The sequence below is a fragment of the Haematobia irritans genome, chromosome 5, assembly GCF_050003625.1.
Source record: "Haematobia irritans isolate KBUSLIRL chromosome 5, ASM5000362v1, whole genome shotgun sequence".
Classification (NCBI taxonomy): Eukaryota; Metazoa; Arthropoda; class Insecta; order Diptera; family Muscidae; genus Haematobia; species Haematobia irritans.
Window position 1 is genome coordinate 48,918,609 of NC_134401.1, and position 27,249 is coordinate 48,945,857.

The 27,249-nt window shown below is 32.9% G+C and overlaps 1 protein-coding gene across 1 annotated transcript in view; it reads left to right on the forward strand.

Annotated features, from left to right (window-relative positions):
- The first annotated feature begins 790 nt into the window (after positions 1-790).
- The window catches only part of CCHa1-R (CCHamide-1 receptor), a 108,389-nt gene continuing 81,930 nt past the window's right edge, over positions 791-27,249 (forward strand). The window contains exon 1 of the mRNA XM_075312131.1: positions 791-1,651. Within this exon, the coding sequence (XP_075168246.1) occupies positions 987-1,651 (665 nt within the window). The 5' untranslated portion in view covers positions 791-986. The remainder of the gene's footprint in view (positions 1,652-27,249) is intronic.

A 27,249-nucleotide genomic window follows, 5' to 3' on the forward strand; every position in this document is an offset into this window, starting at 1 on the left:
TTATTCTTTTTACTTTTTATTGATTTGCTATTTGTTCTTCGAGAAATTTAGTTCTCCAAAATTTACATGTTCACTTAAAATAATCCAATTCCATGCTTTCTTAGACTTGTCCAAAAGGACTATCAAAGGGACGATGTGGGGGGTTGTGAAACAACTTCCAATTTTTTTCCTGGATTATTATAGCCACATCACCATTCGATGGTTGTGGATATAAATAAATACAAAATAATTTTTGAAATTTTCAATATTAAAATAACAACAACGGATTTTTTAAACTTTTATTTTTTGCACAATTTTATATATCGATATAACAACGAAAGGTCAAAATCCCTGGACCACTATGTTATATTTCTCCTTCCCTGACTCTGTGATAGCAGATTTTCCTGCATTGTTTACTAAAAAAAACTTTTTTGGGTGTAAAAATTACTTCGAAGTTTAATTATCTTTTTTCCATATCTTCCACCAGGGACTCTTAATAATTGCAACTAAAAAAGATTTTGTAAACGAAAGTCTTTCATTTATAATAATTATCCTTTTCTTGTTGTATCCTTTCAGCGTTTTTTTGTTTTTTTTTTTTTTTCCAGAAAATAAAGGCACCAAATAGCTGAATATTATATCGCCAATGTTAACATCAAGCATTAAATTCCAAAAGTTAAATAATTAATGTTAAAATTGTATAAAATTGTAATTAATTAAAATGCATAGAAAAGGATAAAAATACTTACTGATGAACAAGGGCACAAAGACCTTGAAAAGGAACTTTTTTCACCAGGACAAGAATACAGACAAAGTAAAATCTAAAAACGGAAATGCTCAACCTCAAGTGTGGTCATGTTGAATTTATTATTCTCCTGGGAGAACTTTAGCCACCGGAAGAAAGGCAACAACATTAAAATATAGAAGGCCTAGATAGAGAAAGTCCTTAATGCCAATAGAATTCAGTCAAGCAAAAAACTCTTTCTGTCAGCCATATTCACAAAACAAATATGAATGAGTCAACAACGATTAAAGAAGCAAATGTTAAGATGACTTCCGATGTATTTGACATTCCGAGTCCGAGGTCTACTACTGCCATACTTCTTAATTCCTCTTGGCAGTTTGTGGCACAAACACTTGAGGCCACGGCATCCACATACTCCGTTAGGCCACGCACACCTGCCATATATCACCCATCATACCATACACATACAACGACAGATATACCCCAGTATAGCCCCACAGGGGCCTCAGGTGGAGATAGTTTCAGTGATTCCATTACCCGTTATAACGCTACAAGTGTCCAGCAAGGCCATAACTTAAGTTCGTCTATGACAGCTGCCATGACGGCAGTTGCAGATTTCAACAACATCGATGGTGGCTCCCTGAACACTCCAGTTATGGCCTCCATGTTGGGTTCAATTGTAAACACGACTGTGGCATCTCTTGGAGCAGCAGTGACCACACTGGCCACAAATGCTACTACCTATGACAATGGAACGAACAGCATGGTGGTGAATACCACAGAAATCCCCTATGTACCCTATGTTATGCGACCCGAAACCTACATTGTGCCCGTTCTATTTGCCTTCATCTTTATTGTGGGTGTTCTGGGCAATGGTACGCTGATTATTGTTTTCTTGACAGTGCGTCAAATGCGCAATGTTCCAAACACGTAAGTACAAACAACCTAACCTAAGTTAACCTAAGCAATGTTACCCGGGCATTTTTGGACAAATGAAAATAACATTTTACCATTTGAAAGGATAAACTTTTCAACTTATGGTCGGTCTATTTATATAAGCATGAAAGCCCATATGACCATGGTCTGTGGTATAATAAAGGATGTGGAAGCGATGGTGAAGGATATAAATGTAAAACCCATAGTTGGACTTTTTGTATGGTCACGGCCAGTGTTACCCGTATTGGAGATTTTTTTCCCAAAATGGGAATATTTTTTTGGGGATGCACTGAAAAAAAATATTTATGTGATATTAAAGATTACGCAATCTAAATTTTAGGATGCGCAATTTACACAATATTAAGGACAAATTTCTTTAAAATAATGAAATTTTAATTAAAATGAAGTTTATAATCTTTGCTTAAAATTTTTTTGTTTCATTAAATTTGCAAATTTGCGTCCCTCCGTTAAATTTGTATGTCTTTGAACTTAGGCAAGTTTTCCTTAAAGTAAAGAACACATTTTTGATTTGAATAAATCGGCCTTAAATTAACTGAAATTTTGAATCTTCAGATTTAAGATAAAAACGCTTCAACTATAGGCTAAAACTTATTTCGAGGATTATTTTATGTTTTGAAGTATTATACGTTATATTTTGGATTTTTAAACTGGCAGTGAAAATTCGATAAATGAGATCTGAATCCTAATTTTAATTTTATTGATCCTAGATGTAAAGCCAGATAGGTCGCAAAAAAAAATATCTTTATTTTAAAGAAGCCGCATCTTTAGTTCGGAGTCAATATCAAAATCCTTAAGGGAAGGACAAAATCTTTCGATCCAAGTAAAATTTTTTGCGAGTGTGAAGACGAAATGTTTGAGTCGGGGACTTGGGTAGTTGGTGGGGAAATTTTCAAAAATTTGGGGAATTTTGTAGGGATTTTTTAGAAATCTTCGTTCGGTATGTAGTTCGGTGATGTAGTTCGGTTGGTATTGCAAATAGGACATATCGGACCACTTTTACATAAAGCCGATCCCTAGATTTGGCTTGCGAAGCCTTTTAAAGAAGAAAATTTCATTCTATCCGGTTGAAATTTAATATACAGGCAAAAATTGGTTCATATAGGGCTATAGTTATATATAGCCCCCATATAAACCGACCCCCAAACTTGACTTCTGGATTCTCATGGGGGAACAAATTTCATGCGATACGGTTAAAATTTGTCTCTCTATGACCATATCCATTCATAATTATTTGTACACATTAAAGAAATCTGATTTACCCCCATTTTCATGAAGCTCCGTTAGTGCAACGTTAGCTAACGAACTTTTAAACCGAACTAGAGACATATCTGTCATCTTGTCTATATATTCCATATGCCAGTTAGGAGTTTAACTGCTGGAAATTTTCAGTTAAAGTTAACTGAAGAGAAGATATTTGCAAGTTACTTTCTGTTAACTGGCAGTTAAAGCCTAAATGTAAATGGCCGTTAATCACAGAATTAATTGAACCAATAATTTGTTTACTTAAAATGTCTTCAATCACGATAATGATAGTATCAATCACAGTTTTAAATGGACGTAATAAAAATATATGCTTAAAAAATAAATTGATTTGGTTTGAAAATTTCAATTAATTTTTTAATTGATATAATTAAAAATTTGATTGATGTTGAAGGCAAAAATCAATTAAATTTTCAATTGATTCAATCAAAAATTTAATTGATGTTGATTGGAAAACTCAATTATTTTTTTATTTATTCAGTTAAAATTCAATCCAATTTTCAATTAACTTTTTAATTAAAATAGTTAAATAATTAAATGAGTTTTGCAATCAACAATGATTAAAGTTTTAAATTAAATTGTTAATTGGAACAATTAATTGTTTAATAAAAACAGCGAACATTTTAACTTATTTTCTTAATTAACTTTGTGTTTATCAAAATAAAAATACAAATTGTGTTGTGAATTTGTGTTTTTATTTTAATATTTTTATTAAAAATTAAAAAAATATTTTTAACTGACTTATTCTTATGAATTTGATTAAAAAGTTAATTGTATCAATTAATTGTTTATTTAAACATTTAAAAATTTTCAATCATTGATTTAATTGACTTAATGTTTCGAGTATGATTAAAAAGTTAATTGTATCGAATAATGTTTGTAATTGAAAAAGTTTTCAGCTTCAATTAACTTTTTAATTGGAAATATTTTGAAGATATCTTTTTTTGTGTGTATTTAAATCTGAACCGAATTGGACACAATTTATGATTTATCAGACGATACATATATATTAGAGGTATAGGTAAATTTGAGGCATTTTTACAATTTTTGATGCTTAGCAGTGGACATATATCCGATCTACATGGAGCCTTTATAAAAATCTGAACCGGTTAGAATCAAATATGTCACAATTAGAGTAAAATCTCGTTCTGAAATCTGAAATATTCTTCCATATTTATCCAAATCAGGCGTACGTATATATATGGGAGTCACATTAAGTGCGGAAATTCCCGGGAATGTTTTCTTTATAATATCTGGAGGGATAAATACTATAAAACAATATTTTTAGCACCATTACACTTCCAAAATCAACTTTAAATATTTTTCAACTGTCATTTTCTTTGTAAATAAGGAATTTCTAATCTAATAGATTTTGAGCCAAATGTGAACGGGGTATAATGTAGCCTATGTAGAGAGGAATATAAAAAATAATTTAATTGTGTTTAGTATTTCTTTTAACTATGAAATTAAATAATTTAAGTAAACATTTTCAATTACTTTCGAAATTCAATTATCCTATTTGTACCATATTCAAATGGGATAATAGTAGTAGTTTCCAGGTCCGATATACACAGTCGTGGGTTCTAGCGCAGATTCTAACGCCTCCCAATTTTTTAAAAGAAGGTTGCTCTTCCTAATTTAGTATCGTCATATTTCTGTAAACCGAAATTCCATAGTCTGGTAGACTAAATAAACCTTTATAAAGCAGGGCTGTGGAGTCGAGCCAATTTTGCTCGACTCCGACTCCAGCATTTTTCATCAGCTCGACTCCGACTCCGGAGTCGACTCCGGGTAATATAACTAAATCTCATTTTAATACCACTAATTTGTAGTTCTATTGTGGGGGTACCGTAAATGGATCGATATAAAGTATCGTATTTATTTATGTGTGCAAAAAAAGGTCTTAATTTCACATTAGATGCCAATTAAACTCTCTATTTAAAATTTGGGGCAATGTTTAATAAATAAAATAATGCTATAAATACCTGTTTGGCAACCCTTGTAGCTAAAAGAAGTATTTTTTTGCGATAAAGTGATCGATCTCAAATAAATTGAGAAAACCAATATAATAAGACAATCAGTGATAAAAAGACATTTATAAACAAAATAGCAATAATTCTCTCTACTCGGGTAAATTGAAGTAATGCCTGGTCGCGTGAAAAAAATCATAAACAAAAAGAAAGAAATATGTACACATTGCAAAATAAACATATTGGAGACTGAGGACTCCATCGAGTGTGATCAATGTGGAAAAAGTCTACACGCAGTATGTACGAAATTGGATAAGAAACAATTTAACAATCTCTCCAAAGATATTTCACTGGAGTACATATGCCACTTGTGTGAGCCAAATGCAAATCCCTCTTTCGAGAATGACATTGCACAAATAAAATCTAAACTGATCCATTTGGATGAAATCTCGCAAATTAAAACGAAATTAAGTCAATTGGATGAAATGCAAGATTCTATGAGATTTTTGTCATCACAATTTGACTCTATTTTAAAAGGAGTAAAGAGAAACGAAAAAGAAATAAAGGCACTAAAAAAGGAAAATAAAAATTTGAGAGAAGAGGTGAAGCAACTGCGATCATCTGTCAAAATTGCCAATGATGCCAGAGTCGAGGATGATTGTTTAATAAATGGTGTAACCAATGATAAGAAGAATGCCGTTGAAGTAGTTCTAGATATAGCAACAAAAACAGGTGTTGATATCTCCGAGGCGAAAGTGAAAAAAGCTTATTTTGTAAATTGGAACAAAAATAAAAGCGTAAAATCAGTAGTCGTTAAATTTGTGGATAATGAGAGTAAAGAAAAATTTTTGAGAGAAAAGAAGAAACTAAGAGAATTCGAAGATTTCAAAAATGTTTACATTAATGACTATTTGTCAAAGGAAACATTGCAACTACTATATCATGCAAAATCTCTCAGATCTGTTGGATACAAATTTATAAACGCTAAAGGAGGCTACATTGTTGCTAGAAAAGATTTAACTTCAAAACCAATTCGTTTGAGGACAATGGACGACGTTGATGAAATTCTACAAAAAACCGCTTGTGGTGTATCCCGTAGAAGTCATGTATATGAATTGCCGATTAATTCTGATTATGATAATGATGATGATGACGATGACTTTAATGATGATGATGAGCATACCAACCAAATATGAATTTTGTTAATACTTTGCGATTAAATAACAGTTTAACATAAACCCTTTTTTCTTTTAGAGATGAATAATATATATTTCAATAATTTAAACTCTTTTAATACTTTCTTTAGAGATCAGTTTATAAAATATTTTTATATAGCATCTGTTAATGTTCGAAGTATTTCCTCGATTCGTAAATTTAATGCATTTAAATATGAAATATCTAAATTTTCTGTTCTTCCATCTATCATTTCCGTGCAAGAGACGTGGTTTGATAATTCATGTATTCGTTTATATGAAATTCCTGGATATAATTCAGTGAATTGTATCAGAGGTGATGCTCATGGTGGTACGACTTTATACGTTAGAAATGATATTAAATTTGAAGTTATTTTTAATAAAAGTGAGAATTTCTTAGATTCGATAATAATTTCCCTTCCAGATGTGCGATATAATAACGTGTCACTGAAATTAGTTTCATTATATAGGTCGCAAAAATGTGTAATACCAAAATTTTTAGATGAATTGAACAATTTACTTACAATTACAGGAAATAGTCCCACTATATATGTCGGAGACTTTAACATAGATTTGTTGAAAGTTACTAGGAATAGTAGACGTTTGATAAACAAATATTCTGAATTCAGTATGAATTCATGTCATGATCTGATAACCAGGGTAGAGGGAAAATCTTGTATAGACTGTGCTTTCAGTAATCTTAGAGATATGATTTCGGTTTATTCCATTCAGAACAATTTTACAGATCACAATATAATTTTTTGTGTCCTGGATATTGCATTTCAAGATATTGCGACAAGGATCTGGAAGACATATAAGTTTGACTATCGGCAATTCGGTAACTTTATTGATAGTAATTTAGATAGTATTGATATTACGGCAAATGCATCTGATTTATGCACGAGTTTTATGAATATGCTTTCCGTAGCAGAACGACAATGTTGTACCATCTCAAGGGAAAACGTTAATATCAGACAGAAAATTAACCCATGGATGACAGAATCGTTGAAATCTCTAATTGCGTATAAACGTAATCTATTGTCTCTAAGAAGAAAGAATAAGAATAACAGAGATTTACACGAATGTCTGAAACGAGTAAGCAAGGTAATTAAAGTATGCGGTAGGAGATTAATGGATAATTTCTATGAGCGGAAAATTAACAGCTTTAATGGGGATCGGAGAAAGGTGTGGGCTTTTCTCAATGAGCAAATCGGGAATAAGAAATGTCAGACTATTGATATACTTGATGAGAATAATGTGCTCTTGACTTCTGATGAGGATAAAGCTAGTAAATTTAACAACTATTTTCATAAAATAATTCAGAATACGAGAGATAGCATACCGAGTTTTAGTAATGATGATATCAATATGTTTAATTCCCTTTCACCTGCGGACACTCTCTTCACATTAGATTGTGTTTCTAACGATACATTTAGAGAGGCACTGGATGATATGAAATCAAATAAAGCCCTAGGATTTGATAGGATTACACCGAAAATGTTGGCTACAAGGAAGGATAAGGTCGCAAATATGCTCACTGTGTTATTTAATAAAATGATTCGGGAATGTCATTATCCCAATGGTTTGAAATTACACAAAATTGTTCCGATTCCAAAAGAGACTGGTAACAACAAAATTGAAAATTTTAGACCTGTTTCTGTTTTGCCAACTGTTGACAAATTAATTGAAAGGGTTTTATTCGAGCAACTCTCTGAATACCTTGAGGTTAACAAACTACTTTTTGACCGTCAGTATGGATTTAAGAGAAATACGGGAACAGGTGAGGCTGTTGCAAGTGTAGTAGAGTATATATGTAGAGGATTGGACGCAGGTTATAAGGGTGTCGCCGGGGTGTTTTTCGATCTCACGAAAGCGTTCGATTTAGTGGACCACGAAATATTAATAAGGAAATTAAGATGTATAGGTTTTTCACCATCCACAGTTGGTTTGTTTCGGGAATATCTTCAAGGTAGGGAACAATATGTACAGGTAGGAGAGGCGAAGAGTACTAAGTGCCCGGTATTGTGTGGGGTTCCTCAAGGAAGCGTTCTTGGGCCTTTATTATTCAAAATATATATAGATGACATCAAGAATGTCGGTTTTAGAGGGAAGTTATTCATGTTTGCGGACGATATATGCTTACTTTATAATTACAATCACCCAAAGGTTTTGCAGACACAAATAGAGTACGACGCATCTATTCTTTCTGAGTTTTTGCGTGTCAATAAATTGGTTTTAAACCCTAAGAAGACAAAATTTGTTCGATTTAGGCCATACATTTTACAGAATGAGTCAAAAATGTCTGTAAACATAGGAGGGAGCGTTATAGAGGAAACAAATTGTGTTAAATACCTTGGGATGAACTTTAGTCAAAACTTAAGCTGGGAGAATCACATTGAAAGTTTGAAGGCGAAGGTTTCATCGGGAATTGGAATATTGTATAAATTTAAGAATAAATTAAGTGTCAACGTGAAAATGCTGTTATATCAATCTTTAGTACATTCTCATTTAACGTATATCCCTATGGTTTATGCCTGGAAATCAAGTTTGGCTCTGAAAGGTCTACAATCTTATCAAAATAAAGCATTGAAAATAGTTTTTAATTTACCTCTCAGATATTCGACAAGGCGTTTATACCAAGTATATGGAGAGAAAGTGCTTCCAATTAGAGGTATTTATCTCCAAAAACTACTTACCTCTGTTCGCAAATCTATAAGTATGTTAGGATTTCGAACCATTGATTTCCGAAGAAATATTGAATATACCCAAAGAGTCACTAGGCAGTCGATGGACCTAGCTGCAGTTCGATGTAGACTAGAATTGACTAAGCAGCGAAATAGTTTTGCGGGACCTACAGAGTATAACCTTTTACCACCTCATTTAAAAAGTGATCAATGTTTATCAACTTTTAAGATTAATCTAAAGACATTCTTGTTGAACAACGTGGAAATACTTTTAACATAAATATGAAATTATTAATCAATTTGTGATTTTTAACATAGATATAAATTAAATTAGTTGCCAAATAGCCTCTATAAAGTCATTTCGGCGCTGAGACAATTTAATATTTTATGTAGACTAAACCATATTCATTTATATGAATTTCTGAATAAAGGAAATATTTATAAAAAAAAATACCCATCATAATATGAGAAGATACCAACAGTATATGTATTTGTGGACCAAAATTATTGATACTACCTCAAATTCTTTAAATTTGTTGCGAGCTATTTAAAGGTTTATATTCCCATATGCATGAATTGGAATCTGAATCGATTTAGACAAAATTGTATATACTTCTACAAAATCTATGTACTTTAAATTTAAATCTAACGTTATGGGACGTAACACAATTTTAACAAAAAATAAAAATGCAAGGAAAGTCTAAAGTCGGGCGGGCCGATTATAATATACTCTGCACAACTTTGTATTTAGATCTTTATTTTGATAAAATCTCAAATCAGACTTCTACAAAATCTCGGGCAAAATTTGGGAAATATTTATAATTGTTTAGACAATTTCGCAAAAATGCATTTATGATTCATACATTGAAAAATTTGAAAATTTGAGTCATTTCTACAAGTTTTTGACTTAGCAGTGAGCATCAGTGAGCATACAATTTTGGAAAAATTTTTCTCTAGTAAATAAAATTTTGCAAAATTTTCTACAGAAACAAAATTTTGACTAAATTTTCTATAGAAATAAAATTTTGGCAAAATTTTTTAAAGAAATCAAATTTTGACCAAATATAAGAAATAAAATTTTGAATAAAATTTTTATAGAAATAAAATTTGGCAAAAATTTTTATAGAACTAAAAGTTTGAAAAAGTTACCAATAGAAATACAATTAAAAAAAAATGGGTAGCAATATAAAATATTACAAAATAACATTATCTATAGCAAAATTTTGACTAAATTTTCAAAAAAACAAAATTTTTTATTACTATAAAATTTTGGCAAAATTTTCTATAGAAATAAAATTTTGACCAAATTTTCTAATAAAAAATTTTCTATAGAAATAAAATTTTGACTTAAATTTTTATAGAAATAAAATATCAATAGAAATAAAATTTAAAAAAAATTGTGTAACAAACAAACTTTTGCAAAATTTTCTATAGAAATAAAATTTTGCAAAATATTCAATAGAAATAAAATTTTGACTCAATTTTCTATAGAAATAAAATATTGACTAAATTTTCTATAGAAAAAAATATTTATATAGTAAAAAAAAATTTGAATAAATTTTTTATAGAAATAAAATTTTGACGAAATTTGCTATAGAAATAAAATTTTGACAAAACTTTTTATAGAAATAACATTTTGACAAAATTTTCTATAAAAAGCAACTTTGAAAAAATTTTCTGTCAATATTCCACATATGCATATGGCCTTAAAATAAAATTAAAAAAAAATAATAATTTCGGGTATTAAAATGGATCGATCCAGCCCATCTGCTAGTTTAACATTCTAGGAAACATCAAAAGATAGCCGTAATTGGAAGTTGATTTTCATTTACAATCATGCTGTACATTGATCGAATGAATAACGCAATGGAAACTAATTTGCGTAAAAACTTGCTTAGTTACAAAAATGTGAAGTGTTTTAAAAAATTTGGTTTAGACGGAGTCGGAGTCGAGCAAAATTTTTACGACTCCGACTCCGACTCCAGCAAAATCTTCAGACTCCGACTCCGACTCCGGCTCCACAGCCCTGTTATAAAGCATAGGTCATTTTAACTTATATAAATACTTTTGCAATTGCATAATTTCAAAATATTATTGAAAATGGAAACGTTTACTTTAATTTCAAATTTAAATGGGATATTAATTTTGGGAACATGAACATGTGCATATAGTGGAATATAGTGACTGTGTTTTACTTCATTTTCATACAATGTTAATGTTACAAAAAATCCCACTATACCGGAAGAAACCTTCCATTGTAACCACGGTATTTTTTTTTTTTTGTATTTTGTGTATTAGCAAATATTTCTTATTTTAGTATGATTTATGGATGATGTAAGATATTAACATAATAAACATTGGTAATTGTCCAGACAGCGCCTTGTAACCGTAGCTTTAGGTGATTTATAATTTATTCAAATGTCTAAATATACTCGTATGCCACATCGAAGCAGGTTTCTCTTTGACCGGGATTCCCGGGAATGGGAAAAGTCCGGGAAAAAGAAAACCCTAATTGTGATTTTACAAATGTATTTTTGTTTATCTTTTTCGTCCTTGTTTAAGTTGTATCCTTGCATTTTGTTATTCTCACTGATTGTACCTGTTTCCATATAAATGAACACCTATGATCCCTTAAGCATCCTTTGTCAAGTACAACAATATCCTTACTTATGTTATGTAAGGATATTCATATTTTTTCACTTGCATATTTTCATCCAATAAATTCCAGAAAAATATGGTATGTTCTTAAATATTCTTGCTTAATGGTTTGTGAGAGAAAGCTTTTATTCAATCTAATAATCCATCTAGAGATTACTTAAATTTTTTGATTAAAAAAAATTGTAAACACTACATTCTTACTACATACAGAGTTATTTGTTGTGGATATTCAACTAAGATTGCATTCAAAATTGAGAACAAATATTAAAAAACGTTTCTACAAGAGGTATTTTGTTAATAAAAGAAAGATTTAATTTTTTGAGATAAATAATCGGATGTTTACTACATAACATAAAGACCAAGGTACATCGTTAAAAAGTAAAGCCAAATGGTCATAATGACCTCACTTAAAGGATCATATCCTTTTTAACCAAATCTTCAAAAATAACCACTTTGCGATTTAGTGGTTATCTTTGAAGTTTTGAATGACTAGCCTGGGCGTGCATAGCCTGACCCCGTAGGAACGACTCCCCAAGATCAGAAGATCTGCATGATCAATTGTGATCACGTTATAGCGTGGTCTTTTCAAAGGCTGAGATAGACCAGTAGTTGTCCTGGATTACCTTAAGGACCCACAATGCTTAAAATAAGGACACACGATTTATGCATAAATAGGTTGAACAGTACATTCTTAATCAGATACAATTTCTAAGACGAGATAACCATATCGGGTTTTTTGTATGTTGTAATCACTCCACAGCCTTCAACAATGATGCAATCGTGTAACGTGGGAAGCTCAGTCGCCTCCAGGGTCTCCGTAAGCACCCACTAAACTTTTCGGAATAAGAACACAAGTGTTTACCTCTTTCGAATTAAATATTAATTAATTCAGTTTCATTTATAACAATTATTTTATAATCTACTTGTGCAATATTTGGCAATCTCTCTAAAATGATCAGGATTGTCGTCGATACAACAACTGCTATCTTCGTGAGGTGACAAAGGAATTCGATTCGTAGATAGTGGACAAGACGGAAGTTCTCCGATTCTTCGGTTGCTTGATGATAGGGATTCGATGGAAGCTTCGGTTTGTTGATAAGTGCGCCGGTTTCTTGATAACCGGTGGTTATTGAGTATTCGGCTTATTGATGAACGGTGATGGATGTGTTCACCGACTCATAGAGATTTGATAATTGCGGCTCATAGATATTCGATAATTATCAGTAGTGAAGACAACGTCGGTTTATCGATGTTCGGTAGCTGAAGCGAAGTTGCGTTCGTTTATGATCAGTAGTGGAGGAGAACATCGGTGCGTCTATGCTCGGTAGTGGATGATGCGTTGACAATCGTTGAAACGTGGATGTTTGGTCGTAGTTCGGTTCGAGGGCGATCGGGAAGTTGGGTATTCGTCGATTTGTAGATGATCGGGAACTTGCTTATTCGTCGATTTGTAAATGATTGTGAACCTCTTCGGCTTTCAGACGGTAGCTAGTGTTGCTGCAGTTGACTGTTGTAAACGCAGTGTATGTTAGCAGTGACGTTATAGTCGGGATCAGGGTCGGGTCGGCAATCGGCCAAGGTCGGTGTTTGGTATTACTGTCAACTATAATGCAAACTACTACTACGGCTACTCGCCAGTAACATAGGTCCGAAGGTCTCTGTGATGGAAAAGTATGCCCAGTGTTCTCTGTGATCGAACAGTGGGCCCGAAGGACTCTGTAGTGGAACAGTAGGTATAACAACCACTTTTTGTCTATGTTTTGGTATATCTCCCATATAGACCTATCTCCCGATTTAACTTCTTGGGCTTCTCCTCTATATAAATCGATCAATAGCTGCAGAGGCTAATGTACCATAGATAAGCCTCTTTTTTTACCAAAAGGGTAGTGGTAACACCCAAGTAATATGATTGTAGGTGACAGTCTTTAGTAGAACTTTATACGCAATCCATGGTAAAGGGTACATCATCGAAATTTTGCTCCACTCCGACTCCGGCGAAATAAAATTTGAAAAACACATCATATCTTTGTAACTAAAGAAATATTTCGGCAAATTACACACAGAGAAACATGATTGTCACAATCATACTCGAAGAGTAAAACAACATTAACATAACATTTTAACCTGCAACCATGTTGGCTCAGTGAACATGGTTCTAAGAAAAATATAATTGTCCTCATCTAAAATGTTATTATATTGATAAAAACAATTTTGTTTGAATGAAAAGACAATGGTAACGATTTAAAATGTTATGGTATTCATTAAAAATGTTTTTCTCCTAGTTAAAAGAACATAGTCACAACCTAAAATGTGTTGAAAAAAACTTTTTTCATCGTCGAAAAAAGGACACCACTTGATACACAAAAATAAATTTATTTGTTTGTTTTTATTTATTTATAAACTAATTCATTGTTTATTTGTATTTATAATGCCGTTCAAAGCAAACATCATATATTTTTGCACACCCTTTTTTCAATTTCAACAATAAGTAATTATTCCATATTTACATCGTGTCCATCAAATGTACAAATGCAGACATCATGTAACTGCAAATAAAAATAAATGATCCATATAGCAAAATGCAGAACAAACAAGTATATACGGCCGTAAGTTCGGCCAGGCCGAATCTTATGTACCCTCCACCATGGATTGCGTAGAAACTTCTACGAAAGACTGTCATCGACAATCGAATTACTTGGGTTGTGGTATCTTAAAACTTCTTAACATTGTTTTCTAAATTGTGAGTTAGGCCATACGTGGTATGTATTAGACAATACGTAGAGAGCCAGAATTGAAATATGGGGGTCGCTTATATGGGGGCTATATACAATTATGAACTTGATATGGACCAATTTTTGTGTGATTGGGGATCGATTTATCTGATGGCTATATATAACTATAGACCGATATGGACTTAGTTAGGCATGGTTGTTAACGGCCATATACTAGCACAATGTACCAAATTTCAACTGACTCGTATGAAATTTGCTCCTCCAAGAGGCTCCAAAACCAAATCTCGGGATCGGTTTATATGGGGGCTATATATTATTATGGACTGATATGGACCACTTTTGGCATAGTTGTTAAATATCATATACTACCACCACGTACCAAATTTCAACCAGATCGGATGAATTTTGCTTTTCCAAGGCACCGGAGGTCAAATCTGGGGATCGGTTTATATGGGGGCTATATATAATTATGGACTGATATGAACCAATTCCTGCATTGCTGTATACGATATACTAACTTCAGGTACCAAAGTTCAACTGAATCAGATGAATGTTGGTCTTCCTGGAGGCTCCGGAGGTCAAATCTGGGGATCGGTTTATATAGGGCCTATATATAATTATGGACCGATTTCGACCAATCTTTGCATGGGTGTTTGAGGCCATATATTAACACCACGTACCAAAGTTCAACTGAATCAGATGAATGTTGGTCTTCCAGGAGGCTCCGGAGGTCAAATCTGGTGATCGGTTTATATGGGGGCTATATATAATTATGGACCGATGTGGACCAATTTTTGCATGGTCATTAGAGACCATATATTAACACCATGTACCAAATTTCAGCCGGATCGGATGAAATTTGCTTAATAACAACTACTTGTGCAAAGTTTCAAGCCGATAGCTTGTTTCGTTCGGCAGTTAGCGTGATTTCAACAGACGGACGGACATGCTCAGATCGACTCAGATCTTAGAGCAATATTTCGATGTGTTACAAGCGGAATGACAAAGTTAATATACCCCCCATCCAATGGTGGAGGGTATAAAAATAAAATTTTGCTAATTTTGAAAATGTATACTGTGCCATCGCCAAGAGCTACCACAACCCACGTTATTCGATTGTGGCTGACAGTCTTCAGTAGAATTTTCTACGCAATCCGAACTTTCGGAATGGGACTTTCCAGGCAAGATGTTTAAGATTAACATAAAAATCAAAGAAATTGGTTGTTATAAATTCAAAGTCAGATGTAGTGTCCATGTAGAAACTTTAAATTTAACATCGGGTTGCATACAATTTCAACCGACCTTCTTGGGAGACTATCTGTTCTGCAATCCACCTGCAGTTGTGGCCATTTGCAAGTAGAGTTTTCAAAGGAATCTTTAATATTTGATTCATGGTGTATTTTTGGGATTCAGCCCGGTCGATCTTAAGGCCACAAATACTTGTTTCGATCTAGTTCCACATAACTGCTAAAATAAATCTTCGAAACCACGAACTGAACTAACATGAAAATGCTTTTTTACATATATTCCACTTTGATTTAAAATAGCAGTGCTTACTTGGGAACATGCCATGAAATTGCATTACGCAAAATGGAAAAATGCCAACAGTTATACACTTTTTTAGGGGTGACATTAAAAGTGCAATATTACTAAAATTGCTTTCTATCCGCCCCCAATGGTATGTCAACCCATTCCTCGCTTGAATATGGACTTCGTGCTGTAGATTTATTTGTTTTGTTTTTACTGACAGTAGCAATGTAAAACGTGGAAAATTTGAATTGCATTGCAAAAAACAAATGATAGAGACAACAATTGTCAGACCACGAAAATGTTAGTGTAGCACTTAAAAAAGGATAAAAATGAATTGTCACTTTTGCTGGGCTTAAAGGATGGCAGGGAGCCGTAAGTGCTACATCCACATTTTCCAAAAGTGGCGAATGTATTTTAGGGTTGTGGTTATGCGAAGAGCGAACTTAATGTATTCAGCTGCAATCTGAGGCTCCCTCATAGGGGATGTATGAATGTCTTTAGTGATGTACTTTGGCACTTTATAAACTCTTTAAATGATGTCATAATAATTTACTTTAATATGTTCTCTAATTCACTGTAATAAAATGTAGAAAAACATAAATTTAAATCAAGTAGAAAAATTAAATCAATGGGATATATTAAATATATGTATCTCTTTTTAGGTTAGTTTTAAGTGGCAGCTCGCTGTCCATCGTTATACCATATTAACTAAAAATGCCTATTATATGTAGGCACTTCTAGTTTTTACCTTTGTGACCATTCAACTATATTATGCCGTAGAACCACCCTGTCAACCAATTATCAGAATAATTCAGGTAATTCGGTTGTTTTGTTGCAAGCAGAGGATGCTGATGAGGAATGTGGTAATTCCGAAACGCCCGTCCATCCAACAATCTTGCAGTCTATAGGCAAGGCCGTAGCCAGGATTTTAATTCGGGGGGGGTTCAACTTAAAAAAAAAATATTCATATAATCTCATGTGTAGAAAATTTTATTTATGCATAGGTATGTATACAATATTTATACCCTTCACCACTACTGTGGTACAGGGTATAATAAGTTTGTGCATTTGTATGTAACGCCAAGAAATAGTGGTCATAGACCCATCTTTTAGTATACCGATCGGCTTAGAATTAAATTCTGAGTCGATTTAGCGATGTCTGTCTGTCTGTCCGTCCGTCCGTCCGTCCGTCCGTCTGTCTGTATATGTAATTTTGTGCACAAAGTACAGCTCGCAATTTAAGTCCGATCGTCCTCAAATTTGGCATAGAGCCGTTTCTTGGGACAGAGACAATCGCTATTGGTTTTGGAAAAAATCGGTTCAGATTTAGATATAGCTGCCATATATATTTATCCCCGATTTGGTCATAGTTAGCGTGTTTATCAACAGATTTTCTTAAAATACCGTACATCCAAATATTTTATGAATCTCAAAAATCTAGCAAAATATCAGCCAAATCGGTTCAGATTTAGATATAGCTCCCATATATATCTTTCGTCCGATTTAGACTCATATGACCACAGAGGCCAAAGTTTACTACCGATCTTCGTGAAATTTTGCACAGAGGGTAGAATTGTCATTCTACCAATGCTTGGTAATTTTGATTGAAATAGGTTCAAATTTAGATATAGCTCCCATATATCTTTCGTCCGATTTGAATTTATATGGCCACAAAAGCCAGAGATTTGTCGTGATTTGCTTCAAATTTTGCACAAGGGGTACGTTTAATAGTATCGTTAAGTGTGTCAAATTTTGTTAAAATCGGTTCAGATTTAGATGTAGCTCACATATATATCTTTCGCCCGATTTGGACTTATATGGTCTCAAAAGCCAGAGTTTTGCCCTGACTTACTTCAAATTTTGCACAAGCGGTACTTTTAACGATACTATTGTATGTGCCAACTATGGTCAAAATCGATTCAGATTTAGATATAGCTCCCATATATATATTTCGTCCGATTTGAACTTATATGGCCTCAAAATCCAGGGTTTTGCCGTGATTTGCTTCAAATTTCACACAAGGAGTACATTTAGTAGTATAGGTAATTGTGGCAAATTTGGTTGAAATCGGTTCAGATTTAGATATGCACTCATATGACCAGGGGGCCAAAGTTATACTCCCATTTACGTGAAATTTCGCATAGATAGCAGAATTATTATTCTAACTATGCATGTCAAATTTAGTCAAATTGGTTCAGATTGTATATAGCTCCCATATATACGTACACCAGAGTTGGGGAAATATGGTAGATTGTTTCATATTTTAGACCCATTTTCAATGGGATTTTCCTCCAATTGACTGGATAGTTTCCTCAGAGAATACAAATATGGCCAAAATTCTCACACTTAGCCATATCCTACACACTGCAATGCCAAAATTTCCACAGAACGGATGAGTTTTAACTAGACCAAATAATATATCACAACCCACACTTGACCACATATCTTGGCGAGATCTAACCAATATCCTAGTAAAATCGTCACTGCTGAGTAGCAAAAATTGTAAATATTACTCTAATTGTCCTATATCTCGAATACATACACCCTCAAAAAAAATCGCCTCTCTAACATATGTTCCAAACATATTTTGCAGGAAGCACATATATTATTGGATACTGCCGAAACATTAATATGTTTGTTATATGAGAAAATATTATATGTTAGGAAGCATTTTGAGCCCAAAAATATTATATGCTTGGAAGAATTTTCTCCAAAGAAGATTGTGCTCATTCCACGAAATTTTTTAGTTCTTGGCACCTTTTTCTGTAATACAAATAATGTTGAAGAAATTATCCAATTTTATAATTTTTTTAAATTTTACCTTTCGCCTGGACGGAGAATCGAACCGAGGACCATACAGTTTGTAAGCCAACACACTACCACTGAGCTACGTAGCTGTTATAGTCACCGGAAGACAATTATCGTTATAAGTTACATTTATATAGCATAGTTTGCAGCGCCCACGAGCCCATGCAAACATAACATTATTTAACAGAAACATACATGTGTTGGTAACGTGGAGCAGTGGTTAGCATGTCTGCCGTACATGCAAAGGGTCGTGGGTTCAATCCCTGCTCCGACCAAACACCAATTGTTTTTTTTTTTTTTAATTTAATTATTTATATTTATACTATAAATTTTTATAATGAAACTTCGAAATGTGGGTTATTAAAGATTTACAGTCAGAAACAGTGCTTGATATAAACGAAATGGACTGAGCTTTTGGATAAAATATAATTTTTTTATTGCAAAAATAACAATTTTGTAATAAAAAACTGGTTTTGGTATAAAAGTTTGATAATTTGGAAGGAATTCAAAAACTCTAACAAAGGAAGAACGTGGGGTCGAGTATAAACATACATAAATAATTTTATAATATACACAAATTAAATAATATTTAGACTTAAATTAAATAATATTTAGACTTAAGCGTATACAATTTTTGGCCTTATCATAAAGCAGTTTCCGAAACAACATATAAGCGGTTTCACAGAAATTGCTCTCTTTCGATTCTCTCGCTGTGTTAATTTGATATCTTTCGTCAACCCTCCCGGTTTTTATCTCTATTTCTTTATCTATACTCTCTCTCTCTCTCTGTCGCTCTCTGAATAAAATATCACAACATATATATGTTTACTCGAAATTTGTAAATTTATATATGTTTACATTCACACATATAATTTTTATGAAACATGCATGCCCCAAACATAATATATTCTAACATATTAACATATGTGTTCCAAACATTTAGTGTTAGTTTGAGAACATTACATGTTTGCACTTAAATATATTGTGTTTAAAAATTGTGCCCGAAACACATTTTGTTTATATCGAAACATATGAAAAACATATTTTACTAACAGTGTATGTATCGCCTGAAAAAAACATAAATCTCTTTTGTACAATTGCATTAAAATTTCTCTCGCTTCATATTTCCCATATTTTTTACTAACATTGTGTTTCATTCCAGGGCGTTAGCCGATTTAAATTTTAATTCTAGAGTTTTTGTAGAAGTACAAAAAATTGTTTCCATTAAAAGTATTTGCATCTGGAAATGCAAACTTTTATATAGCTCCCAGCAAATTTTAAGTAGTTGAGATGGTAACACAAATGTTTGTCTTCATATTTGTGAAGGGTATAATATAGTCGGCTCCGCCCGACTTTAGACTTTACTTACTTGTTTTATAATATTATATTGAGCCGAGAGGCTTTTTGGGCAGCAAATAAATCAATGACTTCTTCAGTCGGCACATTTATTCGGCGATGAACCGACATTAATGCCAATCCTTTGAGTCTACTCTCGCTAGTCGAATTTCTAAGATACGTCTTTAATCTCTTCATTGTTGAAAATGAACGTTCGGATGAGCACGTAGTAACTGCAGGGATGGAAAATGCAGTACTATAGTACTTTTTTCAAAACTTTTTCACCCCGGTCAGTACCGTAGTACCCCCGCGAATGATTTAGTACCATTTGTGTATACATTTTTGAGTCGATATCAGATTTATGGTACAATAGCTTTGACAAAATATTTTAATATTTTGAGAAAGTCTTTATCAACCTTATTTGCTAATAGTCTTTTACAAATATGGCAAAACAGACCTGTTCATGTGGGAAGAAAATCTCGATTTTGTAAAAGACATAGTCAAAAACAGGATTTTATTGAACTTCAAGAATGTTTTAGTCGAAAAAAGAATGCGATTCTATATTATCGATTTTTTATTTCAGTAGAAAATGTTGTCAAAATTTTATTTCTATATAGAATTTTTGCAAAATTTTATTTTTATAGAAAATTTTGTCAAAATTTTATTTCAATTGAAAATTTTGTACAAATTATATTTCTATAGGAAATTTTTGCAAAATTTTATTTCTATAGAAAAAATTTTGCAACATTTTTTTTCTACAGATTTTTTTTTGCAAAATTTTATTTATATAGAAAATTTTTGCAAAATTTTATTTATATAGAAAATTTTGTCAAAATTTTATTTTCTTTAAAATTTAGTCTCTTGACAATAATTTTCCAGTATAATTTTTGTTGAAATTTAGTAAAAAGTACCTTTCCGCTCAAAAAATACCTTTTTTGTACTTTCTTAAAAATTTTATTTTCCATCCCTGAGTAACTGGCAAAGTGACCAAAATTTTTAAAAGAATATGCACGTATGGAAATATCTCTTTATTGCACTCTCCAAGTGCTTCCGTCGCTGAATTAGGCAGGTTCTTTTCGCAGGTTTTGCGCCATTTCATTTACACATGTGTGTTTGGCTGTTTCGTTGTTGTTGCTATGACCAAAAAACACACATAAAAAGCAGAAAGACATTTTCCAAAAATGAAGTTTGTGGTGCGAGAACAAAAACAATTTGTTTTTTTCGACCGTCGTTTGACGGGCTTTTCAACTAGTATTCTATGATTTGTGCAAGTTTTATAGGCAAGCGTTTTTCAAAATAAAACCTCCAGCTTTTCTTCAACATCTTCGATAAGATTTTTCTATGCAGCTAAAAATATATATTTATTTATATAAAACAAGTAAGGAAAGTCTAAAGTCGGGCGGGGCTGACTATATTATACCCTGCACCACTTTGTAGATCAAAATTTTCGATACCATATCACATCCGTCAAATGTGTTAGGTGCTATATATAAAGGTTTGTCCCAAATAAAGGGTGATTTGTTAAGAGCTTGATAACTTTTTTTTTAAAAAAAACGCATAAAATTTGCAAAATCTCATCGGTTCTTTATTTGAAACGTTAGATTGGTCCATGACATTTACTTTTTGAAGATAATTTCATTTAAATGTTGACCGCGGCTGCGTCTTAGGTGGTCCATTCGGAAAGTCCAATTTTGGGCAACTTTTTCGAGCATTTCGGCCGGAATAGCCCGAATTTCTTCGGAAATGTTGTCTTCCAAAGCTGGAATAGTTGCTGGCTTATTTCTGTAGACTTTAGACTTGACGTAGCCCCACAAAAAATAGTCTAAAGGCGTCAAATCGCATGATCTTGGTGGCCAACTTACCGGTCCATTTCTTGAGATGAATTGTTCTCCGAAGTTTTCCCTCAAAATGGCCATAGAATCGCGAGCTGTGTGGCATGTAGCGCCATCTTGTTGAAACCACATGTCAACCAAGTTCAGTTCTTCCATTTTTGGCAACAAAAAGTTTGTTAGCATCGAACGATAGCGATCGCCATTCACCGTAACGTTGCGTCCAACAGCATCTTTGAAAAAATACGGTCCAATGATTCCACCAGCGTACAAACCACACCAAACAGTGCATTTTTCGGGATGCATGGGCAGTTCTTGAACGGCTTCTGGTTGCTCTTCACTCCAAATGCGGCAATTTTGCTTATTTACGTAGCCATTCAACCAGAAATGAGCCTCATCGCTGAACAAAATTTGTCGATAAAAAAGCGGATTTTCTGCCAACTTTTCTAGGGCTCATTCACTGAAAATTCGACGTTGTGGCAGATCGTTCGGCTATTCATGATGAAATGTCAAAGCATACTGAGCATCTTTCTCTTTGACACCATGTCTGAAATCCCACGTGATCTGTCAAATACTAATGCATGAAAATCCTAACCTCAAAAGAATCACCCTTTACATACATTTAAATATCATTCGATCTGGACAGAATTTGATAGACTTCTCTAAAATCTATAGACTCTAAATTTAAGTCGGCTAATGCAATAGGGTGGAACACAATGTTAGTAGAAAAATATAATAATTAAATCTGAAGCAATTTTAAGGAAACTTCGCAAAAATTAATTTATGATTTATCGCTCGATATATATGTATTAGAAGTTTAGGGAAATTAAAGTAATTTTTAAAATTTTTCGACTAAGCAGTGGGGATTTAACAAGGAAAATGTAGGTATTTTGACCATTTTTGTCGAAATCAGAAAAACATATATATGGGAGCTATATCTAAATCTGAACCGATGTCAACCAAATTTGGCACGCATAGCTACAATGCTAATTCTACTCCCTGTGCAAAATTTCAATTAAATCGTAGCAAAAAATTGGCCTCTGTGTCATATGAGTGTAAATCGGGCGAAAGCTATATATGGGAGCTATATCTAAATCTGAACCGATTTCAACCAAATTTGGCACACATAGCTACAATGCTAATTCTACTCCCTGTGCAAAATTTCAACTAAATCGGAGCAAAAAATTGGCCTCTGTGGTCATTTGAGTGTAAATCGGGCGAATGCTATATATGGGAGCTATATCTAAATCTGAACCGATTTCAACCAAATTTGACACGCATAGATATAATGCTAATTCTACTCCCTGTGCAAAATTTCAACTAAATCGGAGCAAAAAAATTGGCCTCTGTGGTCATTTGAGTGTAAATCGGGCGAAAGCTATATATGGGAGCTATATCTAAATCTGAACCAATTGGCTGATATTTTGCAAGTTTTTCGAGACTCATAAAATATTCGGATGTACGGAATTTGAGGAAGATCGGTTGATATACACGCCAATTATGACCAAATCGGGGATAATTATATATGGCAGCTATATCTAAATCTGAACCGATTTTTTCCAAAACCAATAGCGATTGTCTCTGTCCCAAGAAACGGCCCTATGCCAAAGTTGAGGACGATCGGACTTAAATTGCGAGCTGTACTTTGTGCACAAACTTACATATACAGACAGACGGACGGACAGACAGACAGACAGACAGACAGACGGACATCGCTAAATCGACTCAGAATTTAATTCTAAGCCGATCGGTGTACTAAAAGATGGGTCTATGACCACTATTTCTTGGCGTTACATACAAATGCACAAACTTATTATACCCTGTACCACAGTAGTGGTGAAGGGTATAAATATTCATTCATTTCGGGGGGGGGGGTTTGATCACCCTCATCCCCCCCCCCCTTAATACGGCCTTGTCTATAGGTCATTGTCCAAATTAATTTGACAAATATACTTTTCCTCTGTTGATTAAGCCACCCTTGTAGTTTAGTCAACGCAATTGTTTTAAGCTGAAAACAACAAATATTTTGTCAACATTTCATTTCTGTAGAAAATTTTCTTTTCTAAAAGAAATTTTATAAAAATTTTATTTTTATAGCACATTTGGTCGAAAGTTTATTTCTATAGACAATTTTCTCAACATTTCATTTCTATAGAAAATTTTCTTTTTACACGAAATTTTATCAATATTTTATTTTTTAGCTTATGGCCTTAGCAGCCAAAGCTACTTCTCTCTTTTTATCATGCATTTACTTTATGATTAAAATAAACAATAAATAAATAAATATTTTATTTTTATTGCACATCTGGTCAAAATTTTATTTCTATAAAAAATTGTGTCAAAATTTTATTTCTATAGAAAATTTTCTTTTCTACAGGAAATTTTATCAACATTTTATTTTATATCACATTTGGTCAAAATTTTATTTTTATAGAAAATTTTATCCAATTTTTTTTTTCAATAGAAAATTTTGTCAAAATTTCATTTCTATAGAAAATTTTGTTTTTTACAGGAAATTTATCAAAATTTTATTTTTATAGCACAATTGGTCAAAATTTTATTTCTATAGAAAGTTTGTAAAAATGTTATTTCTATAGAAAATGTTGTCAAAATTTTGTTTCTATAGACAATTTTGCAAAAAATTTTATTTCTATAGACAATTTTGCCAAAATTTTATTTCTATAGACAATTTTGCCAAAATTTTATTTCTATATAAAATATTGTCAAAATATTATTTATATAGAAAATTTTGTCAAAATTTCATTTCTATGGAACATTTCGTTTTCTACAGGAAATTTATCAAAAATTTATTTTTATAGCACATTTTGACAAAATTTTATTTCTATAGAAATTTTTGACAAAATTTTATTTCTATAGAAAATTTTGACAAAATTCTTTTCCTCAAATCAAAATCAAAAAAACAATAACAATGATTTTTATTTTTCAATATAATCTGCTGAAACTTCAATACACTTAGTCCAACGCTTTTGTAGCAATTATATCCTTTGATTAAAATAGTTTTCCTCAAGGTCTTCAAAATAGTTGTTTACAACTGTAATTGCATCTACATTTGAGGTAAAACGCTTGCCAGCAAGGAATTTTTTTATATTTTGGTACAAGTAAAAGTCACTGGGAGCTAAATCAGGAGAATAAGGTGGGTGGTCAAGCAACTCGTACTTTAATTCGTTGATTTTAGCTATTGTTAAAACACTCTTGTGCGCTGGTGCGTTGTCTTGATGAAAAATTATTTTTTTGTGTTGTAAGCCAGGACGTTTTTCTCGAATTTGTAAAGTTAATTGATCCAAAATGTTGCAATAGTACTCTGAATTTAGTTTTAACCTTTTGCAGATAGTCAATCAATAAAATACCTTGGAAGTCCCAAAAAACCGTTGCCATAACCTTACCAGCCGATTAAGTTGTTTTTGCCTTCTTTGGGGCACTTCCTCCAGATTCAGTCCATTGTTTTGTCTCTGGAGTATAGTGGTGGATCCATGTCTCATCAACAGTTATGACACGACGCTTAAAATCCATTTTATTTCTCTTAAAACGATCCAAACAAGCTTGAGAAATGTTCATTTTTATGCGTTTTTGATCGACTGTTAACAAATGCGGCACCCATCTTGCAGAAAGCTTTTTCATCTGTAGTTCTTCATGCAAAATTAAATTGACTCGATCATTTGAGATGCCCATGATATTAACAATTTCATGCACTTTTATTCGTCGATCATTTAATACCATGCACTTTGGCTACAATTTCTGTTTTTGTTGCTGTTTCTGGACGTCCACTATGTGGTTCATCTTCAATGCTTGTACGATCACGTTTAAATTCATCAACCCAATTTTTTACTATTGCATATGAAGGAGCACTTTGACCTATCACATTCACCATATCATTATGAATTTCTTGTCACGATAAACGGCAATACATATCAGCCACACTGTATGTATTTTGTACACGCAAAAAAAATTTTGGAAAACGTGTACCTAAAACATTTTTCTTTTGTTAGAGTTTTTTGAATTTTTTCGAAAATTTTAAACTTTTATCAACAAAAAAATTCGTTTGTTATAAAAAACTATTTTTGAACCAACAACTATTTTTGAACCAACAACTTTTTGGTGTTCGGTCGAAACAGGGATCGAACCCAGAACCCTTGGTATGCAAGGCGGACGTAGCAACCACTGCTCCACGGTGCCCAACTAAATGTATTTATACCCTGCGCCACACTGTGGAACAGGGTATTATAAGTTAGTGCAAATATTTGCAACACCCAGAAGGAGACGAGATAGACACATGGTGTCTTTGGCAAAAATGCTCAGGGTGGGCTCCTGAGTCGATATAGCCATATCCGTCTGTCCGTCTGTCCGTGAACACATTTTTGTAATCAAAGTCTAGGTCGCAGTTTTAGTCCAATCGACTTCAAAGTTGGCACAAGTATGTGTTTTGGCTCAGAATAGAACCCTATTGATTTTGGAAGAAATCGGTTCAGATTTAGATATAGCTCCCATATATATATTTCGCCCGATATGGACTTATATGGCCCCAGAAGCCAGAGTTTTACCCTAATTTGCTTAAAATTTTGCACACGAAGAACAATTAGTACAATAGTCAAGTGTACCAAATTTTATTGAAATCGGTTCAGATTTAGATATAGCTCCCATAAATATCTTTCGCCCGATATGGACTAATACGGTCCCAGAAGCCACTGTTTAGTCGAAAAGTTGTAAAAATTACTCTAATTTTCTTAAACTTCTAATACATATATATCGAGCGATAAATCATAAATAAAGCTTTGCGAAGTTTCCTTACAAATGCTTCAGATTTAAATGTTACCCATATTTATACCCTTCACCACTACTGTGGTACAGGGTATAATAAGTTTGTGCATTTGTATGTAACGCCAAGAAATAGTGGTCATAGACCCATCTTTTAGTATACCGATCGGCTTAGAATTAAATTCTGAGTCGATTTAGCGATGTCCGTCTGTCTGTCTGTCTGTCTGTCTGTCTGTCTGTCTGTCTGTCCGTCCGTCTGTCTGTATATGTAATTTTGTGCACAAAGTACAGCTCGCAATTTACGTCCGATCGTCCTCAAATTTGGCATAGGGCCGTTTCTTGGGACAGAAACAATCGCTATTGGTTTTGAAAAAAATCGGTTCAGATTTAGATATAGCTGCCATATATATTTATCCCCGATTTGGTCATAGTTAGCGTGTTTATCAAACGATTTTCTTGAAATATCGTATATCCAAATATTTTATGAATCTCGCAAATCCTGCAAAATATCAGCCAAATCGGTTCAGATTTAGATATAGCTCCCATATATATATTTCGTCCGATTTAGACTCATATGACCACAGAGGCCAAAGTTTACTACCAATCTTCGTAGAATTTTGCACAGAGGGTAAAATTGACATTCTACTAATGCTTGGTAAATTTGATTGAAATCGGTTCAAATTTAGATATAGCTCCCATATATATCTTTCGTCCGATTTGAACTTATATGGCCACAAAAGCCAGAGTTTTGCCGTGATTTGCTTCAAATTTTGCACAAGGGGTACATTTAATAGTATCG